Source organism: Rhea pennata, chromosome 1 (genome assembly GCF_028389875.1).
Source record: "Rhea pennata isolate bPtePen1 chromosome 1, bPtePen1.pri, whole genome shotgun sequence".
Classification (NCBI taxonomy): domain Eukaryota; kingdom Metazoa; phylum Chordata; class Aves; order Rheiformes; family Rheidae; genus Rhea; species Rhea pennata.
The window spans coordinates 53,111,518-53,138,056 of record NC_084663.1 but is presented as its reverse complement, the minus strand read 5'-3'; the positions used below and the strand labels follow the sequence as shown (position 1 = coordinate 53,138,056).

The following is a 26,539-nucleotide window of genomic DNA, read 5'->3' as shown; positions in this document are numbered from 1 at the left end:
GCTACAGTCCGCTCCCCGCTCCGCGTTCCGTTCACCCGTGGTTCTGCAGCAGGGAACGAGGCCGGCGGCGGCAGCAGCCTCTGCCGCAGCGGTCGCCGTCCCGCGGGCGCCGAGCTCCTCTCAGTTCCCGGAATAGACGTTTCTATCGCTGCCTCTATCCGTGGCAGTCAGGATGCGAGCCCTTTAGCAATACCCTTTCTCAGGATGGAAGGGAATCGGACTTCATTTCGCATCCTCCTCTGCTTGATATTTTGATAATCGAAAAGCTCTGCTTCTCTCTCTTTTTCTTTCTTTCTTTTCTTTTTCTTTTCTTTTTTTTTTTTTTTTGTGCTCCTCTAAATCTTATTTTTCCTTGTGTTCTGTCATTTGTCATTTACCTGACACTTCACAAACGATTAATCTTCATACTCTCTTCTGCATATCTTCCACCAAAAGGACACTACACTCAAACCCGTGAGGCAAGCCGAATGATGAAAAGGAGAGGATTTTGTATTCTTTCCTTTTAACTGTGTGTAGTGTGATATATACCATGAAACGTTATCTTCTAAAGGTCATATACAGCATAATCCCGACGGATCTCTGAGTAAACAAGCAGCACCGTGGTTTTCAGCCAGGGCTTTAAAAAAAAAGAACAGTTAATGTTTAAAGGGGACAAGAGCATTATATTGGAAAAAAAATGCAAGACAAATTGAAAGAAAGTCATGTTTTCTATGAAGAACGTTTCATTCAAAAATGGAAGAAGCTTTGCCATGTGCATTTTTCTAATGCGTACGAGACGACTACTGCTAAGCTAATTACCTCAATAAAGAAGGAATGCTTAAAAGCTTTACACCTCGATTTTGTTTTTTTTTCGAACTACTGATTTCAATGACCTGTGTAGTCAGTACTCAGCTAAGGTTTACACAGGGCAATCAAAATCGTACTTGGTGTTTTTAAAGCTTCTAAAATCAAAAACATTTCTGTACGATTACTCACCATGAACTATTTTTGAAACTAAGGAGCATGATAAATCTAGTTAGGGCAAAACCCGAGAAACACTGAAAATAACCCTGTGATGTAATATTAGAGATGACCCCCACTCACCCAAGTGAAACAATGTGACCGACTCTTTTATTGAAAATATGGGTGGCTCTTAAAAGAGCCTTTGGGTCAGACAATCTTCCAACAAAATTATTTACTTGGAGCTCGTGTACTTGGTGACAGCCTTGGTGCCCTCGGACACGGCGTGCTTGGCCAGCTCGCCGGGCAGCAGCAGCCGCACGGCCGTCTGGATCTCCCGCGACGTGATGGTCGAGCGCTTGTTGTAGTGCGCCAGGCGCGACGCCTCGCCGGCGATGCGCTCGAAGATGTCGTTGACGAAGGAGTTCATGATGCCCATGGCCTTGGAAGAGATGCCCGTGTCCGGGTGCACCTGCTTCAGCACCTTGTACACGTAGATGGAGTAGCTCTCCTTCCTCGTCTTTCTACGCTTCTTGTCACCCTTTTTCTGTGTCTTGGTGACAGCTTTCTTCGAACCTTTCTTCGGGGCAGGAGCGGATTTGGCTGGTTCCGGCATTTCCGGAGGCTGTCGCTCCCTCACTATCGCAGGAACGACGTAAAGTCAATAGCGGCGGCCCCTCTATTTATAGGGGCGGTATGCAAATGAAATGACTCGAAGCTGAAGTTGTCTATTGGACAGAGTCGACTCCTGATGTCACAAACAGCCAGACGTCAATTGGTCGTTATAGTATCGGCCTCCTCATTGGCTTATATCACAATCACACCCTCAACCAATCACAAGTCCTGCTGCACCCCACGAGGAAGAGATAAAAGGGCAGGGTGGCAGTTTTCGCTGCATGTTGTTCTCTGCCGGCAGTTTTACTTTCTTTTGTCTGGCATTAATTCTTTATTTTGTTTTCGGTTATTCTTTTTGAGAAGCAGAAAGTATGTCTGGCCGCGGGAAGCAGGGCGGGAAGGCGCGGGCCAAGGCCAAGTCGCGCTCGTCGCGGGCCGGCCTCCAGTTCCCCGTGGGCCGCGTGCACCGGCTGCTGCGCAAGGGCAACTACGCGGAGCGGGTGGGCGCCGGCGCCCCCGTGTACCTGGCGGCCGTGCTGGAGTACCTGACGGCCGAGATCCTGGAGCTGGCGGGCAACGCGGCGCGCGACAACAAGAAGACGCGCATCATCCCGCGCCACCTGCAGCTGGCCATCCGCAACGACGAGGAGCTCAACAAGCTGCTGGGCAAGGTGACGATCGCGCAGGGCGGCGTGCTGCCCAACATCCAGGCGGTGCTGCTGCCCAAGAAGACCGACAGCCATAAGGCTAAAGCAAAGTGAAGCGGATTCGACAAACAACCCAAAGGCTCTTTTCAGAGCCACCCACAGCTTTCCAAAAAGAGCAGGAACACTTAAGTCTACTAACACGAGGATTATTTACTGTTTTCTCGAAATACAATGTTGTCATTCTATGTAACTGGAAACTTTAATTTTAAATACATATTATTAACTCAAACTGTATTCTGCTGATACTTATATCACTTCTATTTTTTTCTTTTCTGTAAAAAGATATTAAACATTCCCCAATGTGACCTAAACTGAAAACATTCATTAAAAATTATAACTTAAAAAATCAGCGAAGTAATCGAGAGAGCTAATATCAATCATCGCTGTATTTTCTAAGGGCAGTTGGTAAAAACAATAGGTAAGGGCAGCCTGGGGAGTGACAGTGTTCCCGTGCTCTGATGTCCATGGGGGAAAGGAGCGCTTTTCCCCCGGCCGAGGCAGGCTGCCGCGCGCGGGGTGGGGTGGAGGGGGACGCAACCGGGGGCTTCTGTGACGCCACGGGGGGCGGGGCGAGTAGCGGCCAATCCGCAGGGAGCGCGCTGTTTTCAAACCCGGCGCGGGACGCGGTGAGCTTGCCGCGGTGCTGCAGCCACTGCCCGTATTTAGCGCTGGAAAAGGGGTCAAAGCTCTGAGTGCGAAGCAGCGCGAAGGATTTTCTGCGCCCTCGACATTTTTTTTCCCTTTTCTTTTCCTATTTCCTCTTTCTATTTTATTTATTTATTTTTTTGCCCCCGTCCAGGGCTACAGACTCTCTTTAGCCAGCGATGATATGTTTCTCATTGTGATGTTGTAACTCAGCGCAGGATTGTGACTCAGGGGCAACATCTACTATTCCGAGTAAGTGATATCAGGGGGAATAAGTGGGAACAGAGAATCCACTTCTGACCAAATAGGCTATGACATACTTTCACACACTCTTAAGTTTCTATTCAGAAAATACCAAAGTTAAACATAAGCACAGCATAGAATAAACATGCATCAGTCTGGGTTTTAACAGATGTTAGCTCTTTCTCTTTTATTCTGAGTGTGTGGGTAGCTCTGAATGAGCTGTTGGCTGTATCTGGAAAAAAAAAAGTTTAGTTTCCTCTTCCAGTATCATTTAACTCTTGGGTGCCACCTTTTACACCTTGGCCACCTCGGGGTTTGTTACCTTGGGCTTGGTAGGCTTCAGCTTTACCAATTTCACCTGGGCTGGGCTCTTCACTGCTTTTTTTTTTGGGGGGGGGGGGGGGAGATGGGGGGGGCAGCCAGCCTTGGCCACTTTCTTGACAGCAGGCTTCTTGGCTTTCTTAGGACTCTTCTTTGCTGCTGCCACCTTCTTGGTGGCACTCATGGGTTTCTTAAAAGCTGATTTAAAGGCTGCCATTTTCTTGGGTTTGGCTGCCAGTTCCTACTTCTTAACTGCACTTTTTTTCCCCCCCCCCCCTCACTTCCAGGCTTTTTGTTAAGCTGAAAAGAGCCAGAGGCACGAGTGCCCTTGGTCTACACCAAGGTACTCTTGCTGACAAGGCTCTTCAGCCTCAGCTTGATGCAGCTGTTGTTGTTTGTTGATCATCTCTGTGATGCTGGTTCCTGAGGACTTGTGGGCTTTGGAATCACCTGCCACCTTCTTTAGATTCTTGGGGGTGGCCTTGCCTGGGGCCGCAGCCACTACTGAAGAGGCAGGAGCAGTTTCCAACATTGTTGCAAAAGCGTTTCGAAACTGGAGAGGGGGGAGATGTTTGGGAAGAAAGAAAAAAAAAAAGTAATAAAGAGAGGTCAATGAGAGGTCGATGTTTATAGGGAGGAGCATCTTCACGATTGATTCCTCAGGGAGCCTGCAGCTCTGGAAGGGAGTGAAGATGGCTCTCCCCTCTGTTTTTTTCGTCACTGACTTTTTATATTTTGCACTGTATCATACAACTCCTATCTTGTTTTGTGAGGCAAATTAAGATGAAGCAAGATGTTTTCATTTGTAAGTGTTTTATGTGGACAAAACCACATTACTGCATGAGGGGGAGCCAGGAATGCCCCAGTCCAGAGTCTGAATGAGACTCCCACCAAAGGGTGGGAGGAGCGGGTCTTTTTGTCATTTAAAATTGCAGCTGGAGAATTAAGATTGGGAAAACAGCTCTGTCCTGTTCTTTGCAGTTTCCCTCTCAAAAGGAAGAGGCGTGAGTCATTTTATGGCACTGCATTAACTAACAATCCACCTCAAAGAGACAGAGGTAACACAAGACTGCTGCACAGAAGAGTCTCTTGCAAACCCGATGAGAACTGGGAGGTTGTTTTCAAAGAGTTCTTCTTACACTGTTTGCATTTTTATTTCAGAAGTGGTAAACGATGTTTTTTTTTTCTTTTATCAGTCCACACTTTTTCAAATAAATAGTGTTACCTATTGACTACTATAGAAACCTGGACTTTGAAACTGTTAACTGTAGGACTTCATCAGTAGCCATGCTGAAATTCAAAGCTAGGAACGGCCAGAGAATTATTTTTAAAACAATGAAGGTGGGTTTGTTTGCTAGTTAGTTTGGTTTTAAGAGGCTCAGATTTGTTTATATAGTATGTTCAACAGCGCAACCTTCTGTTCATAGATATTTAACATTGGCAGAAGTAAAATGTATTGAGTGAGTCTGAAGCAGACCTTAATTTGTTGAAGCTTTTGATTGGACCGTTTGAAAAAACGGCACCTTGAAACAGTTGCCTCTAGGTCTCAGTTTTGGCCTCCTGAGTTTCATTTTGCACTCGGAAGTAGGATGCAGGGGATAAGGGGGGGGAGAAGGAGGAGAAGCAGCACTTCTTACTTTTCAAAATCAACCCCCACACTGAAGTATCAGAGAAGGTGTTCTCTCTATTTTACCTCTCTTAGAAACAAGGATAGACATTTTTCCTCACTAGTGTTCCAAACATCACTCCAGAACAGAAGTATTCTAGCATCTCATTTTCAAATGAAACATGAGTAGATTTACATCTAGTCTAAAGTAGAATTTTCACTGCTGTCTTCACTGGAAACAAATTACACGAACTCATGGTAATTCACCTACCCAAGTATTTTCTTGTTTTCTGCCTCTCCAGCCATGTCCCTCCCTTGAAAAAGTGCAGATAAATAGCCTGGTTTCCTTTCATAGCAGCTTGTGACTGATGTTCCATTTTCTATGCCACCAATAGTATATTCATGCCTACTTTTTTTCTTTTTATATTTATTTCAGGAAAACAGAAACAAAAACTGTAAATGCTAAAATCTCTTATTCTTCAGCTGAAACATAACGAATATTTCACTACTATTGTTATAAATAGTTCTCTTCCTTGTTTTTCTGACTAGCTGCCTGCATTTGGTGCAGAAAGATGATAGATGGAAAGCTTTAAATTTTAGAACTATCTCAAGTATTGGTGGTCCTGAAAAAGTATTTAGTGTCATAGAGATCCCTGCAAGATGTATGCCTCTGCTTTAAAGCACTAGCTACAGCATACATGTTGCAGATTCTTGGTTAGCCTGGTTAATTAAGGCTGCAGCATTCTAGATCATATTTCTTAGAATTGTGTTATTGAAGTTGTGTTTAGTTCATGGACCACTGTTCTTCCATAAGGCATTTGAAGATAATATGTAAGATGATATCTAAAAAGAAATATGGTACACATAATTACACAAGCATTCTCAAGTCTACAGGCTAATAAGTAACAACTGGACATTCAGATTTTAGTTAACTTTATCATAGTGACTACACTATATGGAAAGTCTTTGAAAATTCCTCAAAACAACTCACTATTCTTTTTTCTTGAAAAAGACTGCACTTGATTGCAGTGTAACAGAACTTGTGCTTGAACAACTACAGAATGTTATTCATGCTCTCTAGGCACTAAGCAGTCTTGCAAAGTTCTAGAGGAAAGTCCATGGGTTTTTTTTGCCTGCCTTTTACAAGCAGAGGTTGCTTTAGGCTACAACAGTTACTAAACAGGAAGGCAAGTTACAGCATTTGCCTAGGCCAACAAAAATGAATGGAATGAATTGTCTGTTGCATCCATGAGCTTATGGGCTGTTCTGCATAAAACTTATTTGAATATTGTTACCATAGAATCAGGCCCAAGTAAAACTCCCCTAAAACTTAATTTGAAGTTTTAGAAAGCTGGCATTCTTCATTGCAGCGCTGGATGCATGGGGAATTGTTCCTCCTGATGTGTCGTACTAAAAAAAGCTTTTATCACTCTATCGTCCACATACTCATTAGATTTCCTGGAATCATTTTACATATTCATACCATTTCCTGGGACTAATTATAATAGTCACATTGTAATTATGCCTGCGCTTTGAGTGTTTTGGGGTCTTCTGTGGGGGTCTTTGGTGGTCTTCAGGAGTCGCTCGAGTATCCTTTGGTTGAACTTTTCTGAGAGCATGCATAGTTACTGCAGTTATTGTTGGCTTCTTGCAGTTACCCAGCTGTTAGCACCTTCCAGGACAGGATGATCCCTTTTTATCAGTCTTTTAGCTCTTCTTCAAGGACATAGCCCTAAGTTTTGCTAACTTTCTTATCTCGTAGTTCTTTTCTCTACCTGGCAGATTCCTTTTCACAAAACACACACTGTCTAGTTGTAAATTTTGCTAACTTCCTTAGCTCTTTTCCCTGATTGGCAGATTCTTTTTCACACTTTTTCACTGTCCTCACACTATCAAGTAAAGTATATGAAATAATCATTAAAGGCAAGAATGGTACTTCTCCAAGGCCTACTGCATCAATATCCATGTGGTAAAGTGCAGATAAAGGTTAAACACAGAGGTTCCCCCCCCCCCATAGACTACCTTTAAACACTTTCACTTAATTATTTAGTTCCTGTACTATTTTTTTCCATAACTATCTATAGCAAACCAGAAAGAAATCAAGTAGAAATATATCTTATAAATCTGGTACAATGTAGATAAACCTTTTGAATATACCATTCGTACATTCCTTTTCATATTCCCTTGAAAACAGTCCTGTTTAGACAGCAAAGCGGGGAGGAGTCATTTCTGTTAAGGTTTCTTTTTCTCTTAGATACATAGTACAAGATCAATTTAAACATCGGTAAACATGAAATAAACTCACGTGACTTCTTCCGTTCGCAATAAATTCGGAGACACCGGTACTCACATTCAGGAAATGGAAATTCAGCTTGAACTTTGAAAGCTAATTATGTTATAGCTGCAGAAATGCAGCGGAAACCTGCATTTGCAGGTGGCAAGAGATGCTCGGTGTCTCTTTAACACTCAACAAAATAAAGCACTGTTATAAACCGCAGCTATTCCTTGTGCATCGTTCCCTATCCTTCGCATCGTCAGAGTCTCGCTACTGCTGGTGTTTTGCGGCTGACCCTTCGGGGCAAGCGGCTGCGTTTGGGGGCGCCCCCTTGCAGAGCCGTCGCCCCCGGGGCAGCGGGTCCCGCAGCCGCCGCGGAGGACACGGCTGGGCTGCGCCGCCGGCTCTGCGCTCGCTTCTCGCCAGTCCCGCCCGGGGAAGGAGCCTCTTCCCTCATTGCTTTTTTTCCCCACCACCACCTTTCTTCCTCCATTTACTTCCTCCTCCTCCCTCCCCCGCGTCGTTTGCATGCTGTTAATCTTCAAAAAGGGAGGTGAATCTGCTGAATGACGGTGCAATGAGTGCCTGGGCAGCCCGGCAGCGCAGCGGAAGGACGGTGTTAAAAACACCCTGTGCTCTGAATGCCTCTAATGTTTCCTGAATTAACCGTTGTTCTCATGTTTACTGCTTTTTTTCTTTTGGAGAGAGGGGTGGGGAAATGTATCCTGTGGCTGCTGTGCAGGATAAACAACCAACGAGCAGGCAGGGTTATTTGATTGCTTTATTGTAAAACATGATTTTGATTCTTTAGACTTGATGGCTGAAAGAGAAAACAAGGGACCAACTTGCTTGACAAACTGCTTCTGCAAAGAGCCAGACATCGTTAAAACATTTCCATCCTGTTCATTCAGCCCTACAAAACTTGATGCTTCACTATATAGTGCAGAAACAAGTATACCGTATTAACTAGCCTGTCAGACAAACCTTTTCTTCTCCAGATGGCAGTTCTGTTTATCACCTCCTCAGGAATTTGAATGTACAAAATCTCTACACTCTGTGCAAATGAATGATATTGCTCTTCACATATGGACAGGAAATTCAGATAGAAACAAAGCCTCTCCTCTTCCTACCAATGCTGAAGCTTTGTCCTGCCATGGAACTTTATCTGTTGCACCTTCAAATAGTTTGGAGCCTGGCGGCCTGCCTCTAAATCTACCTTTGGCTTTGTGAGAAAATCATGCGCATTACTGCACAGACCAGGGCCCAAAGCAATTTGGAATCCCCCCCCCCCCCCAAAAAAAAATGTTAAATTAATCAATTTGGGGGGAGGACCCTTTTTTGTTTGTTTGTTTGCTTACTTGCCTTTAAGCTTAGGATAAAGCTGTGATCTTCAGCTACTGTATTTGAATGGTAGTTAACAACAGCAGGGACCAAGTTAGAAAGATTTTTAAAGAGATGATAGAATTTAGCACCAATGTTATGAAATGTTCACAATTAAGCAAGCAACTGCATTCTCCAGAGCTCATTTCTGTAGAGGACAGTAAGACGGCTGGACCCATTCTCATGTTTTCACTCATCACCTTCTGCTCTTCTCTTTTATGGGTGGGGGGAGGAATAATAAATAAATAAATAAAACTCATAAAGATAAGGAGTCTTCTTATTCAAAGAATCCTCCTCCAATGCTTAGACAGCTCTTCTGGCCTCAGTAACACTTAGGCTGGTAACTATCATTAAAAATTAGGTTTGATCTTATTAAACTTGAAAGAGTTAGCCATTGCCTTTCAAGATAGATATGTAAGGACAGCTTCATGCTCTTTTCCCCTTTATTCCCTCCCCCCCCCAAGACAGCAGCACTTAATTACCTCATGCCTCTAGTGGTTCTGTTGTCCCCTCACTGCAGATATTTAACAGGCCACAGGTGTCCTATGTCACAATACTGGCCATGGCGCAGAGGTACCTTAGAGGTAGCTGTGTCTTCTTCACAGTTTGGCTTGACCTGTCCCTCACAGTAGTTTGAGTTAGAAATTTGTCACATCTGTTATTCTCATGATGCTTTAGAGAACTGTCCTTGAGATTTTGAGGAGCAAGTGGGGAAAGTAGTGAACCACAGGGGCTGCCAAGGCACTTACACTCCTTCTCATGGAGGGAGAATGAATAGGATGGATAGCAACAAAAGCAATAGTGAATCCAGTCCTAGGTACTTAACTGTGTGTTTATAAACTACTAACCACCACAGAACCTTGCAGCCTCATCAGAGCATCTCTAAAGCTCATTTAGGTGCAGATGATTTCAACCAAAAATTTCTTGTTAGAAGTGTGCACACGTTTATGTGTAGGCATGCACATATAGCATACTGGAGATGTTAAAGGGTGGTATTATACAGAACAACATGAACTAAACAAAATAATCATTATCAAGGTAATACCAACAAGAGGAGACTATTTAATTACTATACGCAGGAAAGCAGAAAATCAGTCATTACCTTGTAAAAGACTTATAACTTCCTCAAACTTTTTTGTGTTTTGGAGGATTTTTTCTGCTTTCATAGAATCATAGAATCGGTAATGTTGTGTATCTGTACTAGGTGATACTTGGTGGGAATGGTCCCTGTTGTAACTTTTGTATCTGTACTACCTGATACTTGGTGAGAATGGTCTAGTGTTGTAACTTTCTAGTGCCTAGAACAATACCACTGTGTTAAGCAGAATACAAATAAGTAACTAACAAAGTCTTGGAAATCTGTGAGAAAGAAGAGTGGTTGGTTACATACAGATTCTGTGGCTTCCAGCCACTGAATCACTGAGAAGCAGTCAACATGAAGGTCAGAAGTTGAAGAGTAATGAAATAGCGACCCCAAAGTCAATGTGGCCCCCCAAATAAGTCTGCATGCGTGCGCAGTATCATAGCCCGGTTATGCAACCAGGGCAGAGTTGGGCTAGACTCCCTGCACTTGTTGGCCCCATGTGCCGGGACTCCCACCTACTGCAAATAACCATAAATACCAGAATTTTTCTGAAGGAGGGGGAGGCTGCTACACAACAGAGGACCACGTTGCCTCCCCGGAGACGCCCGAAAAGATTGTGCCTGCCGACTCTCTCTCATCATGCAGATGATCGGGACAAGCGTTGAAGTGGTTCTTCTCGAGATTACCAACGGGTCGGTCTGTTTGTAAGTATTTGCTAATAAACTGCTTGCTACTGAGGAGTGTTTGTGTGTGTGTGAGTTTGTGCTGGCTTGCCAAACTGGACGTTTGGTCCCCAGTAATCTAACTAGAACAGGTTGGAAGGTACCCCTGGAGGTGCGTCTGGAGTCTGGAGTTTCCATCTGAACTACCCCTTGCACACCTCTGTGAGTGTGGAGATAGCCAGCAAGGGCTACTGAGGCCTACTGAGTAAACACACTCAGGCATGAAAAGGTAACAGGCTTAAGTATGAGTAAAATGAAAAAAAAAAAAAAAAAAAGGAGAGAGAGAGAGAGAGAGAGAGAGAGAAAGGGGAGGGGGTGAAACAGAGGAACTGGTTACCTGTTAGAACAAGTTGTTACATGTTGCGACTTGTTACATATTGCCTCCACTGTTGCACACTTACCTGCTGGCTATGTGTTTGCTCCAGGGCAACACACTGCCACTGCAGGCAACTATTAAGGTAGAAGAGCAGAGGAGAATTTTACCAATGTTTCTGGAGCTGTCAGAGCAGCCCCCATCCCAGCTGTGCAGAGGCTCCAGGTGGCACCTCTTTCTGGGCTTAGGTCCTGCCTCTACACAGAATAAAGCAGCTCTGGATGCAACAGTGGTGACCTCCAGCATGAGGCCAAGACAAGTTCAGAGACCCAAGGCAAGTTCACACCTTGGTGAAACCCTTGGAAACCTTCCTGTGTGTGATGCAGACAGACCCACAGGGGAGCAGCCGGTTCTGCTGCCAGGCCCATCAGGTCAGTCCATCAGCTGAATGTGAGTGGGGAGTTGGACTGTGCTGACTAAATCAAGAGTCTAACTAAAAGATTCAATGCATTTGGAGTAAATTTCTCTGTAGGGATGCTTGTACAGGATAGAATAAATGAGGTTCTTTGATTAATAATTTATTTAATCCAGTGTGGTATCAACTGCAGTAACAGTAGTCATATTCATACATAGTCACTCTGGTATTGCTGTTTTTTTTTTTTTTTTTTTTTGACTTTTTTTTTTTTTTTTTTTTTACAAACTGTAGTCCCTAGAAGTTCATAATCCTTCTAAATCTGTACAGTAGGTCTATCTGCATACACATTGTGCTGAGCAGATCAGAGGGATTGTTCATTTGTTCATTTTTAAGTAGAAGCAAATGGCTCCCTTATAGGAATGAAATTTTTGTCATGGATCTGAAAGGATAGACTTGGTCCACAGCTTGGACAGTTATCACCATCCTCTGGTTGAGAGGACAGGATGAGGCAGACTGTGATCACACCACGACAAGCGTTGGAGTGGTCTTTCTCGAGATTACCAACGGGTCGGTCTGTTTGTAAGTATTTACTAATAAATTGCTTGCTACTGAAGAGTGTTTGTGTGTGTGTGAGAGAGAGAGGGAAGAGGGAGAGTGTGTGTGTGTGTTTGTGCTGGCTTGCCAAACCGGATGTTTGCCCCCCCCCCCCCCCCCGGGGAATCTAACTAGAATATACGGAAAAAAGCTGCATTGTAAAAATGATTCATAGATAGCTCATTGCTTAATACGTACTTGTTAATTCTGGAAGTAATCAATGTTAATGGGCCACTAGGAGTGAAGAGTGAACACTGGGCCACAGAACAAGAGCAAATCAAGATGACACTTCAGAAAAAGAAGCTTTACTCTGGGATTCAGTAAATTCAAATTGCTCTACACACACTCCTGCTTTTCCAGGATATGGAAACGTCCGAACTCCTATAAATACATGCCAAGATGAAGATTTCTCCTTTTGTTTAATTTTATCTTCCTTGAGGAGCTCTATAAGAGCTCAATAGTATGTAGATTGTTATTTCATACCTAGAGCTGCTCACAAAGCAGTTAGAAACACACACACATTATGTTTAAATAAAAACAGTAAAATTAACATTTATGTAGTCTGGTATGCAGAAGGATACATAGATAATGTAACTTGACATTAAAAATCATGAAATGTAGGACTATTTTCCTCAAATCACCCAAGCACAAAAACATAATAGAGCAATCGATTCTTCATACTAGAATATTACTGTCATAGCTACAAAGAGTTGATGTTAAAACATTCATAGTAAGAATTCAGGCTTCCAAACACATGTCTTTTAACACCTTTGAAGTTAAGACACTGCTTAGGGCAGGGACAATTTATGTCGTTAGCTGTTTTGGTTCCTCAGTTGGGTTGTCACACTTCTAAAAAGTCACAGACAAGAGACAAAGATTTTTTTTTAATTAAGGAAATGTTAATATCCAAAGGATTAAGAAAATATTAAGCAAAAACAGATAGAGTTTAGATTTCATGAAGAAAAAGTGTTTAAGCACACAGTATATGCCACAAAAAGAGTCTGAACCAAAAAGGAAGTGAAGAATAGGTGATGAAATAGACAGAAATTTTTAACAAAGTACTAATCTACATTTAAACACACTAGGGAAGTGAATATGGTAGCTTGTAAAGTGGAATATATATTCCCACTAACCACCTAAAGATAGTGAACTAGTTTGTATTAAATATCTACAAAAAATATAACACCCGAACAATTCAAAGTCCTTAAGAGAAAAGAAAGCAAAACTATAAAAAAATGTACAAAAAAGTTACTTTTTTTAAGAGGGTACAATGACAAGGGAAGAGTATATCTTTTAACAGTCTTGAACAGAAGAGGTCATTTGAATCTAGACAAATTTAGGAAAACACACACCTACTAGTATCAGTAAAAAGTTACATGATACTTAATAGTGGCGGATCAGCTCCTGATGTGGAGAAATAATGGGCAAGGAACAATACACTTTAAAAGAAGAAGTTTTATGAAGACTTCCGTTCTAATATATTCATATTTTAACCAATAAATAGAGGAGAAAAAAATACAGAATACGATTTTTTGTCTTCTGTTTTCAAAGCTTTTTACTCCATCCAGAATTTCAAATTACTCTTAGATTATAGTAAATATAATAGCCCATATAACCTCAAGGACATCACAGAACTCCTGAACAAAAAGATTCAAAAAACATTAGGGGATGTTTGAATAACTGATTCAAACTTGGTGTAACAAAAAGGACACAGTTATTGCTGCTTCCCACAGTACTCCTACACTAGAACTTAAGAGTATCAGAACTGAGAAGCCAAGTGTTGGCTAATCTATACTTAAGATAATTAGTTTATGCAGCGAACATAGCAGTCATCTTTACTCATAAAGACATTTTACTCTATCTTGCATATTTGATTTATTCAGCTTTAATTTAGTGCCAGTAAAACAGGGTATTTGGTTCTTACGAGAAAAATAACTGAATTGCAAACCGCTATTGTACAAAGCCACTGCAATCCTTAGGTAAGCACAGGGGCTTCATCTGTGCCCACAGCTCCATGAAGGCTGCTATGAGAAGGTAAACAGGTCCTGGCTGTTGCTGTGGCCCTAAACCTCCTGATATTAATAAGGACAACCATAAACTCTACAAAGTAAGAAATCTGTGTAACAAATAAGATTTGTGAAGCCAGAGGACTAATACATGCTGAATTAAATAGCATATATATTTGAAGGATAAAAATAGGGGGAAGAGTAAAAAGAAAAAAAAATATTTAAATGAAAAAGGGTGTAAAAATGAGCAAGAATTTAATAAAAATACAACATTTTGAAGAGAGGGGGTTGTGAAATTCGTATCCAAAACCTGCTCAGGCACGAGTAAGCACCCATTAGGAAAAGAGGGGAAAAAAAAGAGGGACTCAACGAGGAGGGTGAAATAAAGTAAAACAATGGATATCAGTGTGCATATATATATATATATATATACACATAAAGTATTGCAAATATAACTAACCAGCCTTGACTAAAAAAAAGGAAGTCTAGAAAAGATGATGAGTTGTGTGTTATTATTAAATATTAATAACAAATTTAAACACAGAAGACGAAGGAAGGAAGGGGAAAAAATAACCTGCGGGTACAGGTAGGCGACGCGACGCCGGCCTTTAGCAACGCCAGAGCCCCAGGAGACACTCTGCAGCCCCGCGCCGTGAGGCAGGCGGGCAGCGCCCCCAGGAAACCAACGGCCCAAAGCAAAACGGCTTAGGAAGAATCAGAGGAGACGCCTGCAACTGCTCACGGTAGCAGCACCTACAAGAAATGACCATGAGCGAGAACAAGTTACCGTAGAGCGAAGCACCGCGAGGCGATACCGCGTATTAGCCGAGGCACCGCTTCTCCCGCCAGAGCCTTTGTTTGAGCGACGCGAAATGGCGGCGCGGGGAGCGGCGGGGCCGGGCCGCTCCGCGGGGGGCGGGGCAGAGGCGCTCCCGGCCGCGCGCCCCCATTGGCCGGATTTTGCTGCAGACTCGCGACCGGCGCCCAGGATAACGGCTGCCCCCCGCCCTCCCCCCCGACACCCACACACCCACACCCCCCAGCCCCGCCCCGCCCCGCCCCCTCTCGGTGGAGCCCGCGCGCGAACGACCCCCGGGAAGGGAGCGAGCGGACCGGCACGGGGGGAAGGGAGCGAGCGAGGGGGAGCGGACGAGGAGAAGAGCCCGCCCTTGGCCTGCCCCGCCGGCCCGCAGTCCCCAACCAGGTCGGACCGCAGGCAATATATAGCGGGCGCCGCTTCTCGCCAGCAGCAGTCCGACTCGAAAGCAGCGGTTCGGGATGTCTGGCAGAGGCAAGGGCGGGAAGGGGCTCGGCAAGGGGGGCGCCAAGCGCCACCGCAAGGTGCTGCGCGACAACATCCAGGGCATCACCAAGCCGGCCATCCGGCGCCTGGCACGGCGCGGCGGCGTGAAGCGCATCTCGGGGCTCATCTACGAGGAGACGCGCGGCGTGCTCAAGGTGTTCCTGGAGAACGTGATCCGCGACGCCGTCACGTACACGGAGCACGCCAAGCGCAAGACGGTCACGGCCATGGACGTGGTGTACGCCCTGAAGCGCCAGGGTCGCACCCTCTACGGCTTCGGCGGTTAAGCTAGTGTCAGGAGCGGTCGCGCGTCTACAACCCAAAGGCTCTTTTCAGAGCCACCCACGTTGTCGGTAGAAGAGCTTTAATCGCTGGCTAAGTGAAGAGCGTTCACATTACTGCGACCTGCGCGCTCTCGGGAAATGGAGGGGGAGGGGGGGGAGTAGAGTGGTTCAGCACAAGATTTGTTTCGCTTTTGTTTGCCCTGTACGTCTTCTAAAGGCAAGAGCTTCCAGTGAAGCAGAACTGCAGTGCCACCACGTGGAAGAGGAGGAGGTGGGGGCGACATCTCAGGTCTCCAGCTCTGCCGCAGAAGTTTCTGCGTCGGAGCATGGGGGTCCTGTCTGCTGCCTGCCCTCCGCCCAGGCCGTCTTTGAAAGCGGAGCGGAAGGGACAGGCAGGCGCGAAAAACAGGTACCCGGGCACAAGCGGCAGGCAAAGCGGCGCAGTGCCGGAGCCAGCACCCCGCGGCACGGCGGCTTTGGAGAAGCGGGCTCACACGGCAGCCCCTGAACCGGCCGGACCTTTTCCTCCCGCGCTCTTTTCCGTGCGCGAGGCGGGGCGCGGGCGGAGGGAGAGCAACGCCGCAAACACTTGTAGCGCCCTAGATATTGCTGGGGGGAGGGGGGGAGCAAGCGGCCAGCCCCGTGCCAACGCGCCATCTCCCCTCCTACCACTGACACGCTGCCTGGCCGGCCAGGCACCGCTCCCGACTCCGCTCCCCGCCACCGCGAGCCTTAACGGGGCAGCCCAGGCTCGCCAGGGCTGCAGGGGCGGGAAAAGGCGGAATTTGGGCGGGCGGGCGCCTGAGATACCAGCAGTAAGTGCTGCTGCAAGTGCGTTGCTGAGACGCCGCCAGCACCGAAGCCCACGCCCGGCACGAACCCTCAGCCTGTCTAAGAGCAGAGATGACAGCTCTCCTCAGTGCCCGTGTGGTGGCTCTTAAAAGAGCCTTTGGGTTGGGCGGTCGCAAAGGGGCGCCGGCTCCGGCAGGAGCCTCAGGCGCGCTCGCCACGGATGCGGCGGGCCAGCTGGATGTCCTTGGGCATGATGGTGACGCGCTTGGCGTGGATGGCGCACAGGTTGGTGTCCTCGAAGAGCCCCACCAGGTAGGCCTCGCTCGCCTCCTGCAGCGCCATGACGGCCGAGCTCTGGAAGCGCAGGTCCGTCTTGAAGTCCTGCGCGATCTCGCGCACCAGGCGCTGGAAGGGCAGCTTGCGGATCAGCAGCTCCGTGGACTTCTGGTAGCGCCGGATCTCGCGCAGCGCCACCGTGCCGGGCCGGTAGCGGTGCGGCTTCTTCACGCCGCCCGTGGCCGGCGCGCTCTTGCGGGCCGCCTTGGTGGCCAGCTGCTTGCGCGGCGCCTTCCCGCCCGTCGACTTCCGCGCCGTCTGCTTCGTGCGCGCCATTTTTCTGCTTGCAGTTGTTCGAACAAGAAAAGAAAAAAATTGGTGGCGGCTCCTACTTATAGCCCTGCGCCTCCCCCTCCATTGGGCTATGGTGAAGGACGAATCTCATTGGCCGATCCGAAACAATCTCCACCCCCTGCCCTAGCCCCAGGCTCCTTACTGCCCTAGTCTGCTCCACCTCGGCGTTGCAGATATTTTCTCCCATCTTATTTAAAAGGGGGGGGAGGTGAGAGAATTGAATGCTTAACTTTGCAATAATTTCTTACTTTTTTTTGTTTGCTTCATGAGTGAATTAATGCACTGAGATATAGTAGAGCGTCCACATCTTTAAGTAGTCACACATAATTCTTTCTTGTATTCTTTAAGGTCCGGAATACAGAATACAATAAAATAATTTTTCTTGGAAACGTAAAAAAGCGGGGTTTTTTACATTGTTTTAAGTTAATTGTTCTAACATGTTAATTGCTGCTCTTGTTCACCTGAATATAAGCTGTATTTGCTTTAGTTACATTTTAGTTTTATAAAACACTTAAAGAAATTTTTCATTACATGAAACATTACTATCTTGTAAAAGTGATATTATACCGAAAACAAAATTGTGTACCAAATCCCAAGGCAAATACTTAAGGAATCGTTATATAATCATTAAATCATGTAAAGATGGGTTCGAAGGAAGATGATGAAAAGAGTGCTTGTCTGACAAAGCTAGTGAAGAGTCGGAGCTCTTTGAGTTAACGCGGGTATTTCAAATCGGCCCAATGAGAGCGGCGCTTTCGATCAACCAATCGAAAAGAAGCGGAGTGCTATAAATAGGGGTCAGAGGCGCGCCCAAGTTTCGTTTTCCTTTGTGTAGTCTTTGCTTGTTGTAAAGCAGGAAGCTTAACAATGGCGCGAACAAAGCAGACAGCGCGGAAGTCGACGGGCGGGAAGGCGCCGCGCAAGCAGCTGGCCACCAAGGCGGCCCGCAAGAGCGCGCCGGCCACGGGCGGCGTGAAGAAGCCGCACCGCTACCGGCCCGGCACGGTGGCGCTGCGCGAGATCCGGCGCTACCAGAAGTCCACGGAGCTGCTGATCCGCAAGCTGCCCTTCCAGCGCCTGGTGCGCGAGATCGCGCAGGACTTCAAGACGGACCTGCGCTTCCAGAGCTCGGCCGTCATGGCGCTGCAGGAGGCGAGCGAGGCCTACCTGGTGGGGCTCTTCGAGGACACCAACCTGTGCGCCATCCACGCCAAGCGCGTCACCATCATGCCCAAGGACATCCAGCTGGCCCGCCGCATCCGTGGCGAGCGCGCCTGAGGCTCCTGCCGGAGCCGGCGCCCCTTTGCGACCGCCCAACCCAAAGGCTCTTTTAAGAGCCACCACACGGGCACTGAGGAGAGCTGTCATCTCTGCTCTTAGACAGGCTGAGGGTTCGTGCCGGGCGTGGGCTTCGGTGCTGGCGGCGTCTCAGCAACGCACTTGCAGCAGCACTTACTGCTGGTATCTCAGGCGCCCGCCCGCCCAAATTCCGCCTTTTCCCGCCCCTGCAGCCCTGGCGAGCCTGGGCTGCCCCGTTAAGGCTCGCGGTGGCGGGGAGCGGAGTCGGGAGCGGTGCCTGGCCGGCCAGGCAGCGTGTCAGTGGTAGGAGGGGAGATGGCGCGTTGGCACGGGGCTGGCCGCTTGCTCCCCCCCTCCCCCCAGCAATATCTAGGGCGCTACAAGTGTTTGCGGCGTTGCTCTCCCTCCGCCCGCGCCCCGCCTCGCGCACGGAAAAGAGCGCGGGAGGAAAAGGTCCGGCCGGTTCAGGGGCTGCCGTGTGAGCCCGCTTCTCCAAAGCCGCCGTGCCGCGGGGTGCTGGCTCCGGCACTGCGCCGCTTTGCCTGCCGCTTGTGCCCGGGTACCTGTTTTTCGCGCCTGCCTGTCCCTTCCGCTCCGCTTTCAAAGACGGCCTGGGCGGAGGGCAGGCAGCAGACAGGACCCCCATGCTCCGACGCAGAAACTTCTGCGGCAGAGCTGGAGACCTGAGATGTCGCCCCCACCTCCTCCTCTTCCACGTGGTGGCACTGCAGTTCTGCTTCACTGGAAGCTCTTGCCTTTAGAAGACGTACAGGGCAAACAAAAGCGAAACAAATCTTGTGCTGAACCACTCTACTCCCCCCCCTCCCCCTCCATTTCCCGAGAGCGCGCAGGTCGCAGTAATGTGAACGCTCTTCACTTAGCCAGCGATTAAAGCTCTTCTACCGACAACGTGGGTGGCTCTGAAAAGAGCCTTTGGGTTGTAGACGCGCGACCGCTCCTGACACTAGCTTAACCGCCGAAGCCGTAGAGGGTGCGACCCTGGCGCTTCAGGGCGTACACCACGTCCATGGCCGTGACCGTCTTGCGCTTGGCGTGCTCCGTGTACGTGACGGCGTCGCGGATCACGTTCTCCAGGAACACCTTGAGCACGCCGCGCGTCTCCTCGTAGATGAGCCCCGAGATGCGCTTCACGCCGCCGCGCCGTGCCAGGCGCCGGATGGCCGGCTTGGTGATGCCCTGGATGTTGTCGCGCAGCACCTTGCGGTGGCGCTTGGCGCCCCCCTTGCCGAGCCCCTTCCCGCCCTTGCCTCTGCCAGACATCCCGAACCGCTGCTTTCGAGTCGGACTGCTGCTGGCGAGAAGCGGCGCCCGCTATATATTGCCTGCGGTCCGACCTGGTTGGGGACTGCGGGCCGGCGGGGCAGGCCAAGGGCGGGCTCTTCTCCTCGTCCGCTCCCCCTCGCTCGCTCCCTTCCCCCCGTGCCGGTCCGCTCGCTCCCTTCCCGGGGGTCGTTCGCGCGCGGGCTCCACCGAGAGGGGGCGGGGCGGGGCGGGGCTGGGGGGTGTGGGTGTGTGGGTGTCGGGGGGGAGGGCGGGGGGCAGCCGTTATCCTGGGCGCCGGTCGCGAGTCTGCAGCAAAATCCGGCCAATGGGGGCGCGCGGCCGGGAGCGCCTCTGCCCCGCCCCCCGCGGAGCGGCCCGGCCCCGCCGCTCCCCGCGCCGCCATTTCGCGTCGCTCAAACAAAGGCTCTGGCGGGGGGGGGGGAGGGCGGGGAAGTGCTCCTCCATCTTTTTATAAAGAGGCTTAATAAGGTGATTAATTTGTCCTTTCTTTTTTTTTTTTTTTGCGTTAGCGTGTTTTTTTCTGGGTTACCTCCTTTGTATCACCTGATGTGAATCTGAAACATTAATTAGCCTTGTTTTGTTAACTGGAGTGAGGTTCCTGTAAAGAAAGTCCTCTGCATGTCAATACAACAAGTACATGCAAATTAATTTTCCAGGTTACTTGAAATTCTTTAGCAATTTGGTGTGTATATGTACATTTTCAGCCACACTTACCTGACATACATTCTGTTGATACATAAAATGTCATAATTTGCCAAAATAATCACATCCGAGTAAACAGCTGTGATTCAGCATTAGTATATTTGGAATAACCTTAATGCCCTCTGCTCAATGTGTCATGTTGATGGTTTCATTGTTGTAGGACTTTTCCTTGGGACCTCTCCTTGGTTCTTTTCCCTGTTTTCCACACAGTGCAATACAGTCAACTAAAATGAAATGAAGTTCAGAAATCGAGATAAATCACCTAGCATCCATTCTAATAGTTTTTAAACTTTTTTTCTTCCTCTATTTACTTGTCTTGGATGACTTCTTCCCCTCCTAGGAGCCTTTGGCCTCAGCGGTGTACTCGGTGAGCCAAAGGTAATGTACAGAGGGTTCACTTTTCTTTATAAGATACATGGTTCTCCAGCAGTCCCTTTATCACAGAAAAAAAAAGTCTTTTTGTTGCATCCTAGGAACTATAGCTGGAGGATTTGACTGAATTGATGACAGCTGCCAGTCTGTAAGACAAGGTGCTCTCCTGCAGGAAACACCACCAGGGAAAGACAGTGCCTCACAAGTCAATATGTTTAGCACTTTGAAGTGGGCTGGTGACTGAGTCAAGTTTGAGACTCCTGAGTTGCACTGGAGCTGCTATTGAAGCCTTTCCTCTGTTCTCTGCCTTCAAACTCCGGCTTCCAAACTGGAAAGGTTTATTTCTATCGGATACTCCAAGGCCTTGGTCAATCACTAGCATCTCCATTGTTTTTAAAGCGGGATAGAAGACATTAACAACTTCCCATCCACTTCCTTTCATGAACCAGTTCATTTTTTTAGAGTATCAATCACTTAATGAATACATGATTTCTCTGTCCCTATAGCCTGATCATGCCAACAATGCAATAATCGCAGCTCCTCTACCATCACTTCTAAAGTTTTATCTTTCCTTCTTTTCCTTCACAGACATGTACTATCTTCTCCCAGCTCTCTCCTGCCCCCATTATTTTGCTTGCAGCCCTCTCTGCTTCTTCCCTAACTACTTCCTTAAGTAATACATCTGAATGCCCTGGCCTGCAGTTTTATGCTGGTTTTTCAGTTGACAGGCTAAAACCAAGCAGTAGCTGTTCAGATCATATCAGTCCCCTTTACTCAGGGGAGGGTCTAACCTGGATTTGTTCCTACTCCTTATCTGATCTTCACAAAAACTATTGGAACTGAGTGTCTCTCAGACCTAGGTCATCTGACACTTTTGTCTGGGACTGAGCAGCAGACTCAAAGGATAGTGTTTGTCTGAAAAAAATGGTTTACTTGGAAAACGCACGCACACATACACATACTCACCCACACACACCCCTCTCTTTCTTGTCCCCCAAATTTACTCCTAGATCAGGACCTATGGATTTTAATGTTGCTGAGTTTGTCCAACACCATTTTTCTCTTTCTGTTTTCTCTTTCACGGTAGTATAACATGAGCAACAGCCTTTTTCTGCTACTGAGGCAAAATTAAGGAGCCCAGGCCGCGCTGTCCAGAGTGCTGTGTAAAGTCCCAGACTTTCATAGGTGTTTCTGAGAAGAACTGCCATTGCTAAGGAGAGGTTTCTCTGTGGACCACTTTTGCAGGTAAAACTCATTCCAAAAGGAAGCTGTAAGGGTCACAACAAATGCAGAGATTGTTAAATGCTTAGAAGATGGAGCAACCCATGCTTCTCCTCTTGTCTTGCTGAGAAACAGAGAACTATGTCTCTAGGCCTCTCTAAGAGGCAAATGCAGCTCCTGCCTGCCTTATCTGGCTCTGCCCAAGCTGGTCCAGAGGTCAGTGGCAGTCATGGGGGAGGCAGGGCAGACGAAAGTGGCTGAACACCCACCCTGTTCCCCGAGCCTACTGGGAGGAGGAAAGGGAGTGTTAAAGTGGAGAGCCTGAGCATCAGGGATGCAGCATGAAGCTGCTCTCCCTAACAGGGTGGCTGCTTTTGTGTATCCCCAGCTTAGGTGCTCAGCACAGCAGGGACACTTGCTGATAAGCCTTACTCACAGTGAAGGTGAAAATTCTCACCATGCCCTCTACCTTCCTTCAGACTGCAGTATTTTGGATGGGAAGCTGTGAAAGGAAAAAAAATGGAAAAAGAAAAAAGAAAAAAAACTCTCAAACATATGAATAGTCTGATGAGAGAAGAAGATCTTTTTAATTCTTTGCATCAAGATCTCTTGCACTATCATTTCTCATATTATTTGCTTGAGCACTTGGTCTTATTGTGACTTTAAATTACATTTACACTTCCTGCATAGGATTCTTCTCCCCATGCCATATGTCCCTTTGAAATCAAGGAAGTCTGTAAACTCTGAATGGTCTTTAAGGGCTGCAAAAGAATATAGCACCATTATAGCATTAGCTATGTGATGTCAAGTTATCCAGTTCAAACTTCATGCTATTAACAAATTCATAATTGTTGTTGTATAACAAGCCACAAGGCATTGTCAACTATACCCATAAACACACATTTGTCTAAACATAGCGGGTAAAACTCCACCAAAGAACATTTATTCTTCCATCATATCAGAAAAAAATCAAAACTCTTTATATTGTTAAAGCATTTTAGTCTTTTAAACAATTGCATTTTAATTAACATTCATTAAAATTTAATTTTAATTAGCAAGAAAACAGATTGAATAGCTGATTCATGATAAATTCTCAATTCACGTTCTATTTTTATTATGAAGACTATTTTGCTTTCTACTTAAAACTCTTCCAATATTTATTACATCTAAAAATGTCAGCATACTTTCTTTCAATTCACTAATGAGATCACAATTTTCATCTCATTTTGCGTCCTGAAAGACAGACTATGTACATGCGAGCCAGAAGAATCTATTTCACATGCTATTAACAATGATTAGTATCGCAAAGCCTGAGTAACTTTTGAGTTTTTTTTTTTTCTCTATTATATTTAAAGCAAGATTGCTATAAATTGTAAGCTATTATATAAAATATATAAATGTATATGTATTTATATTTAATAGAAAACCAAACTAGCAACTTTCTCGAGCTGTATTTGGAGAAAATTACGATAATCACTCTATATATGTACACATTTGTCTCCCTAGCCAAGTAGACGGCCCCGCGTGCAGACGGGCGTGTGCAGCCCGCCGGACTTGCGGACCAGACACCCTTGAGCCAGCTACAGAAACCCCACGACGATCCCTGCCACCGAACCTTAAGAGATCGAAAGACCTCGTTCTGATTGGCTAACACGATTAGAACTGTTAGCCAATAGTAACATGGAATTTGCAATAGCCCAATCGCAAAGTGTTTTGTACGAGAAGTGACGTCACTAACACCGCTGTCCAGTAGGAACGCCGATAGTGGAGGCTGCAGATTTGCATAAGGCCCCTATAAATAGGGGAGTAGTCGCGTCAGCAGGCACTGCGGTGCTTCTGCGGAACCTGGGAGTTCTGAAAATGCCTGAGCCAGCGAAATCGGCGCCCGCGCCCAAGAAGGGCTCCAAGAAGGCGGTGACCAAGACGCAGAAGAAGGGCGACAAGAAGCGCAAGAAGAGCCGCAAGGAGAGCTACTCCATCTACGTGTACAAGGTGCTGAAGCAGGTGCACCCAGACACGGGCATCTCCTCCAAGGCCATGGGCATCATGAATTCCTTCGTTAACGACATCTTCGAGCGCATCGCCGGCGAAGCGTCGCGCCTGGCGCACTACAACAAGCGCTCGACCATCACGTCGCGGGAGATCCAGACGGCCGTGCGGCTGCTGCTGCCCGGCGAGCTGGCCAAGCACGCCGTGTCCGAGGGCACCAAGGCTGTCACCAAGTACACGAGCTCCAAGTAGAGCGTCTTCGGAACGTCAGTTTTAACCCAAAGGCTCTTTTAAGAGCCACCTATCTTTTCAAACAGAAGGGCTGTGTTACTTTATTGCTCGTGTAAGGTATGTAAACAACTTTTCATCTGTAGATAACGGGAACGTAAGTACTCTGGTATTTCAGCAGTTAAAATGTAGCTGTTTAAAAGTTCAGAAAGCTTTCAACTCTGAACTACATAAATGTAACAATTTATACTAAACATCGGTCTACATTTAGCTATTTTACTACCGATTTTGAGGTTGATTCTTGTGGCTAAGTGAAAAATAAAAGCTATTTTTATTCTTAATGTTTGTCAGCTGTTCTATTTTGCGAATTTAGAAGTTTTGAGGATAGATTTTAATCTAGAAACTCCCTGTAGTAAGTGGTCTACTCACTTAGAAAGCAGTTGCAGACGTTTTCCTTTCACTGAGGTATACCATAATACTCATTTATTCTAATGAAGTAGCTGTCAGTATTCGAAAACTCGGAGGTACAGGAAAAACCTTCTTTGCGAATTCTTTTTCCACCTTGAAATGCTAGTGCTCGAAGTCTGTAAGTGCCGGTTCTCCAGTATGTTCCCGGCGTGAACCTAGGTGTAATCTGATGGAGGCAGGCGGTGGCGAGGGAGGGGGAGAAGGGAGTAGAAAGATATGAGAGTCTGGGGACACAGAACTTCCTGGCGCACCTCTTCAGTATGAAAAGAAGTTTTACCTGAGGAAGCTATGCTGCCGGAAAGGGGTTTTTCTGCTGGCTAAAGGCAGAGCTGGGTGACTGCGCTTTCCCCCCGCGCCTGTCCCGCTCGAGCGGAAGGCGCTTGCTCCGCGCGAAGGGGGAGGAGAACAGGCACAGACAGGGGGAGGGTGAAGAGGGAATAAGGGGCGGGGCTGCCGCTACTACGTAGAGGAGGGGCGGGGCTGGGCGGCAGGAGCAGACCAATCCGAGGTCAGCGCGGGAGTTTTAAACTCCCCCGGGTGTCCCAGGGACTGAGAACTCGCTGTGGCGGGGGGCTCCGGCAGCTCCTCAGTGCCGCCCCCCCCCGGCAGACATCGTGACCTATCGCACACATAAAGAGACTGCCGAGAAATTCAAGTGGAGGAGGGGCGGGGGAAGCGCCGCTATCACAAGCTCTTGGCTTACACGTAGTAAACAAAACACTTGCTGGAAATCCTCGCATCACACGCAAGCTGTAGCCGAAAACGCCTTTTTTTTATTGGCGTACATCTCCCTCTAAGTACCTTTATTTTGAGGCTGCAGTAACTGCAGTGTTTCAGCTCTTTTTAAGATAAAGTGGGTGGCTCTTAAAAGAGCCTTTGGGTTTATTTGAATGAATAGACTCTAATTTTTTCAAGTCGTTTTATTTCTTCTTGGGCGCTGCCTTCTTTGCCTTGGCCGCTTTAGGCTTGGCCGCCTTGGGCTTGGCAGCCTTCGGCTTCACTGTCTTTGCCTTGGCCGGGCTCTTTGCTGCCTTCTTAGGGCGGCCAGCCTTAGCTGCCTTCTTAGGGCTTTTAGCTGTTTTCTTAGCCGCGGCGGCCGCCGGCTTCTTGGCTTTCTTGGGGCTTTTCTTCACTGCCGCTGCCTTCTTGGGCTTCTTGGCAGTGCTCGCAGGTTTCTTGGCTGCCGGCTTCTTGGGCTTAGCCGCCGGCTTCTTCTTGGTTGCTTTCTCTTTGGTCTCGCCTGGCTTCTTATTCAGTTTGAAAGAACCAGAGGCGCCGGTGCCCTTGGTCTGCACCAGGGTGCCCTTGCTGACGAGGCTCTTGAGCCCCAGCTTGATGCGGCTGTTGTTCTTCTCCACGTCGTAGCCGCCGGCCGCCAGCGCCTTCTTGAGGGCGGCCAAGGAGAGCCCCTTGCGCTCCTTGGAGGCGGACACGGCCTTGGTGATCAGCTCGGTGACGCTGGGGCCCGAGGGCTTGCGGGCTTTGGAGCCGCCCGCCGCCTTCTTCGGCTTCTTGGCGGTGGCTTTTGCCCCGGGAGCGGAGACGGCGGGAGCGGCAACAGGCGCGGTCTCCGACATAGTGGCGGGCGTCGTCCACGAATCAGGGGAAACCACTGGGCCTGGAGCAAGTCAGCGGCCTCGTATTTATAGAGACGAGCCGCGCGCTGATTGGTGCGTTGCAGAGCCCGCCCCGCTGCACGGCAGAAAGGTCCCTTCTCCCCGCTCATTTTGTGTTTCTTAGGAATCAAAAAAGCGTGTTTTTTCCAGAATTTCTGCCACCGAATCACCCCAATTCGCAGCGGCGTGAAAAGGAAAGACTGCTTTTCCGCTCGGCAAAGTTTCTCTTCGAAGAGGCAAACGGTGAGTTAAAAAAGAGTCGATAAACCCCGAGTCCTGGACCTGGATAGACCTCGAGAGGCAGAAACTTTTGTTTTTCCTTCTAAATAAAATCTGCGACGTGGACAACTAAATTTCCAGACTAATTAATTATTATTCTTTAAAGGGTCTTCTCTAAATCTGGACTGAAAACCATGAATTTGAACCGATATTTTAATCGCAAATTGATTTCAAAGAGAAGGAAGT

At 47.4% G+C, this 26,539-nt stretch overlaps 6 protein-coding genes and 2 pseudogenes across 6 annotated transcripts; 3 read left to right on the top strand and 5 right to left on the bottom strand.

The window, feature by feature from the left end:
- Window positions 1-535: 535 nt before the first annotated feature.
- On the bottom strand, window positions 536-1,577 carry LOC134146132 (histone H2B 8-like). Its single transcript, XM_062586344.1, has 2 exons — window positions 1,179-1,577; window positions 536-616 (listed from the first exon to the last, which is right to left on the bottom strand). Exons 1-2 carry the CDS (start codon window positions 1,553-1,555, stop codon window positions 607-609), a joined length of 387 nt encoding a protein of 128 aa, XP_062442328.1. The 5' UTR covers window positions 1,556-1,577; the 3' UTR covers window positions 536-606.
- Window positions 1,578-1,811: 234 nt separating this feature from the next.
- LOC134146108 (histone H2A-IV) lies at window positions 1,812-2,539 on the top strand. The gene has a single exon (XM_062586311.1). It carries the CDS (start codon window positions 1,926-1,928, stop codon window positions 2,313-2,315), a length of 390 nt encoding a protein of 129 aa, XP_062442295.1. The 5' UTR covers window positions 1,812-1,925; the 3' UTR covers window positions 2,316-2,539.
- A 902-nt stretch (window positions 2,540-3,441) lies between these two features.
- Window positions 3,442-4,002, bottom strand: LOC134142118 (histone H1.01-like; annotated as a pseudogene).
- Window positions 4,003-15,129: 11,127 nt separating this feature from the next.
- On the top strand, window positions 15,130-18,192 carry LOC134146203 (histone H3-like; annotated as a pseudogene).
- On the bottom strand, window positions 16,406-16,856 carry LOC134146086 (histone H3). Its single transcript, XM_062586273.1, has one exon. It carries the CDS (start codon window positions 16,854-16,856, stop codon window positions 16,446-16,448), a length of 411 nt encoding a protein of 136 aa, XP_062442257.1. The 3' UTR covers window positions 16,406-16,445.
- A 915-nt stretch (window positions 18,193-19,107) lies between the features above and the next one.
- LOC134146179 (histone H4) lies at window positions 19,108-19,468 on the bottom strand. Its single transcript, XM_062586417.1, has one exon. It carries the CDS (start codon window positions 19,452-19,454, stop codon window positions 19,143-19,145), a length of 312 nt encoding a protein of 103 aa, XP_062442401.1. The 5' UTR covers window positions 19,455-19,468; the 3' UTR covers window positions 19,108-19,142.
- A 4,147-nt stretch (window positions 19,469-23,615) lies between these two features.
- Window positions 23,616-24,331, top strand: LOC134146140 (histone H2B 1/2/3/4/6). Its single transcript, XM_062586357.1, has one exon. It carries the CDS (start codon window positions 23,634-23,636, stop codon window positions 24,012-24,014), a length of 381 nt encoding a protein of 126 aa, XP_062442341.1. The 5' UTR covers window positions 23,616-23,633; the 3' UTR covers window positions 24,015-24,331.
- A 981-nt stretch (window positions 24,332-25,312) lies between these two features.
- LOC134146064 (histone H1) lies at window positions 25,313-26,057 on the bottom strand. Its single transcript, XM_062586236.1, has one exon. The coding sequence runs from the start codon at window positions 26,033-26,035 to the stop codon at window positions 25,379-25,381; it is 657 nt and encodes a 218-aa protein (XP_062442220.1). The 5' UTR covers window positions 26,036-26,057; the 3' UTR covers window positions 25,313-25,378.
- Window positions 26,058-26,539: the final 482 nt, after the last annotated feature.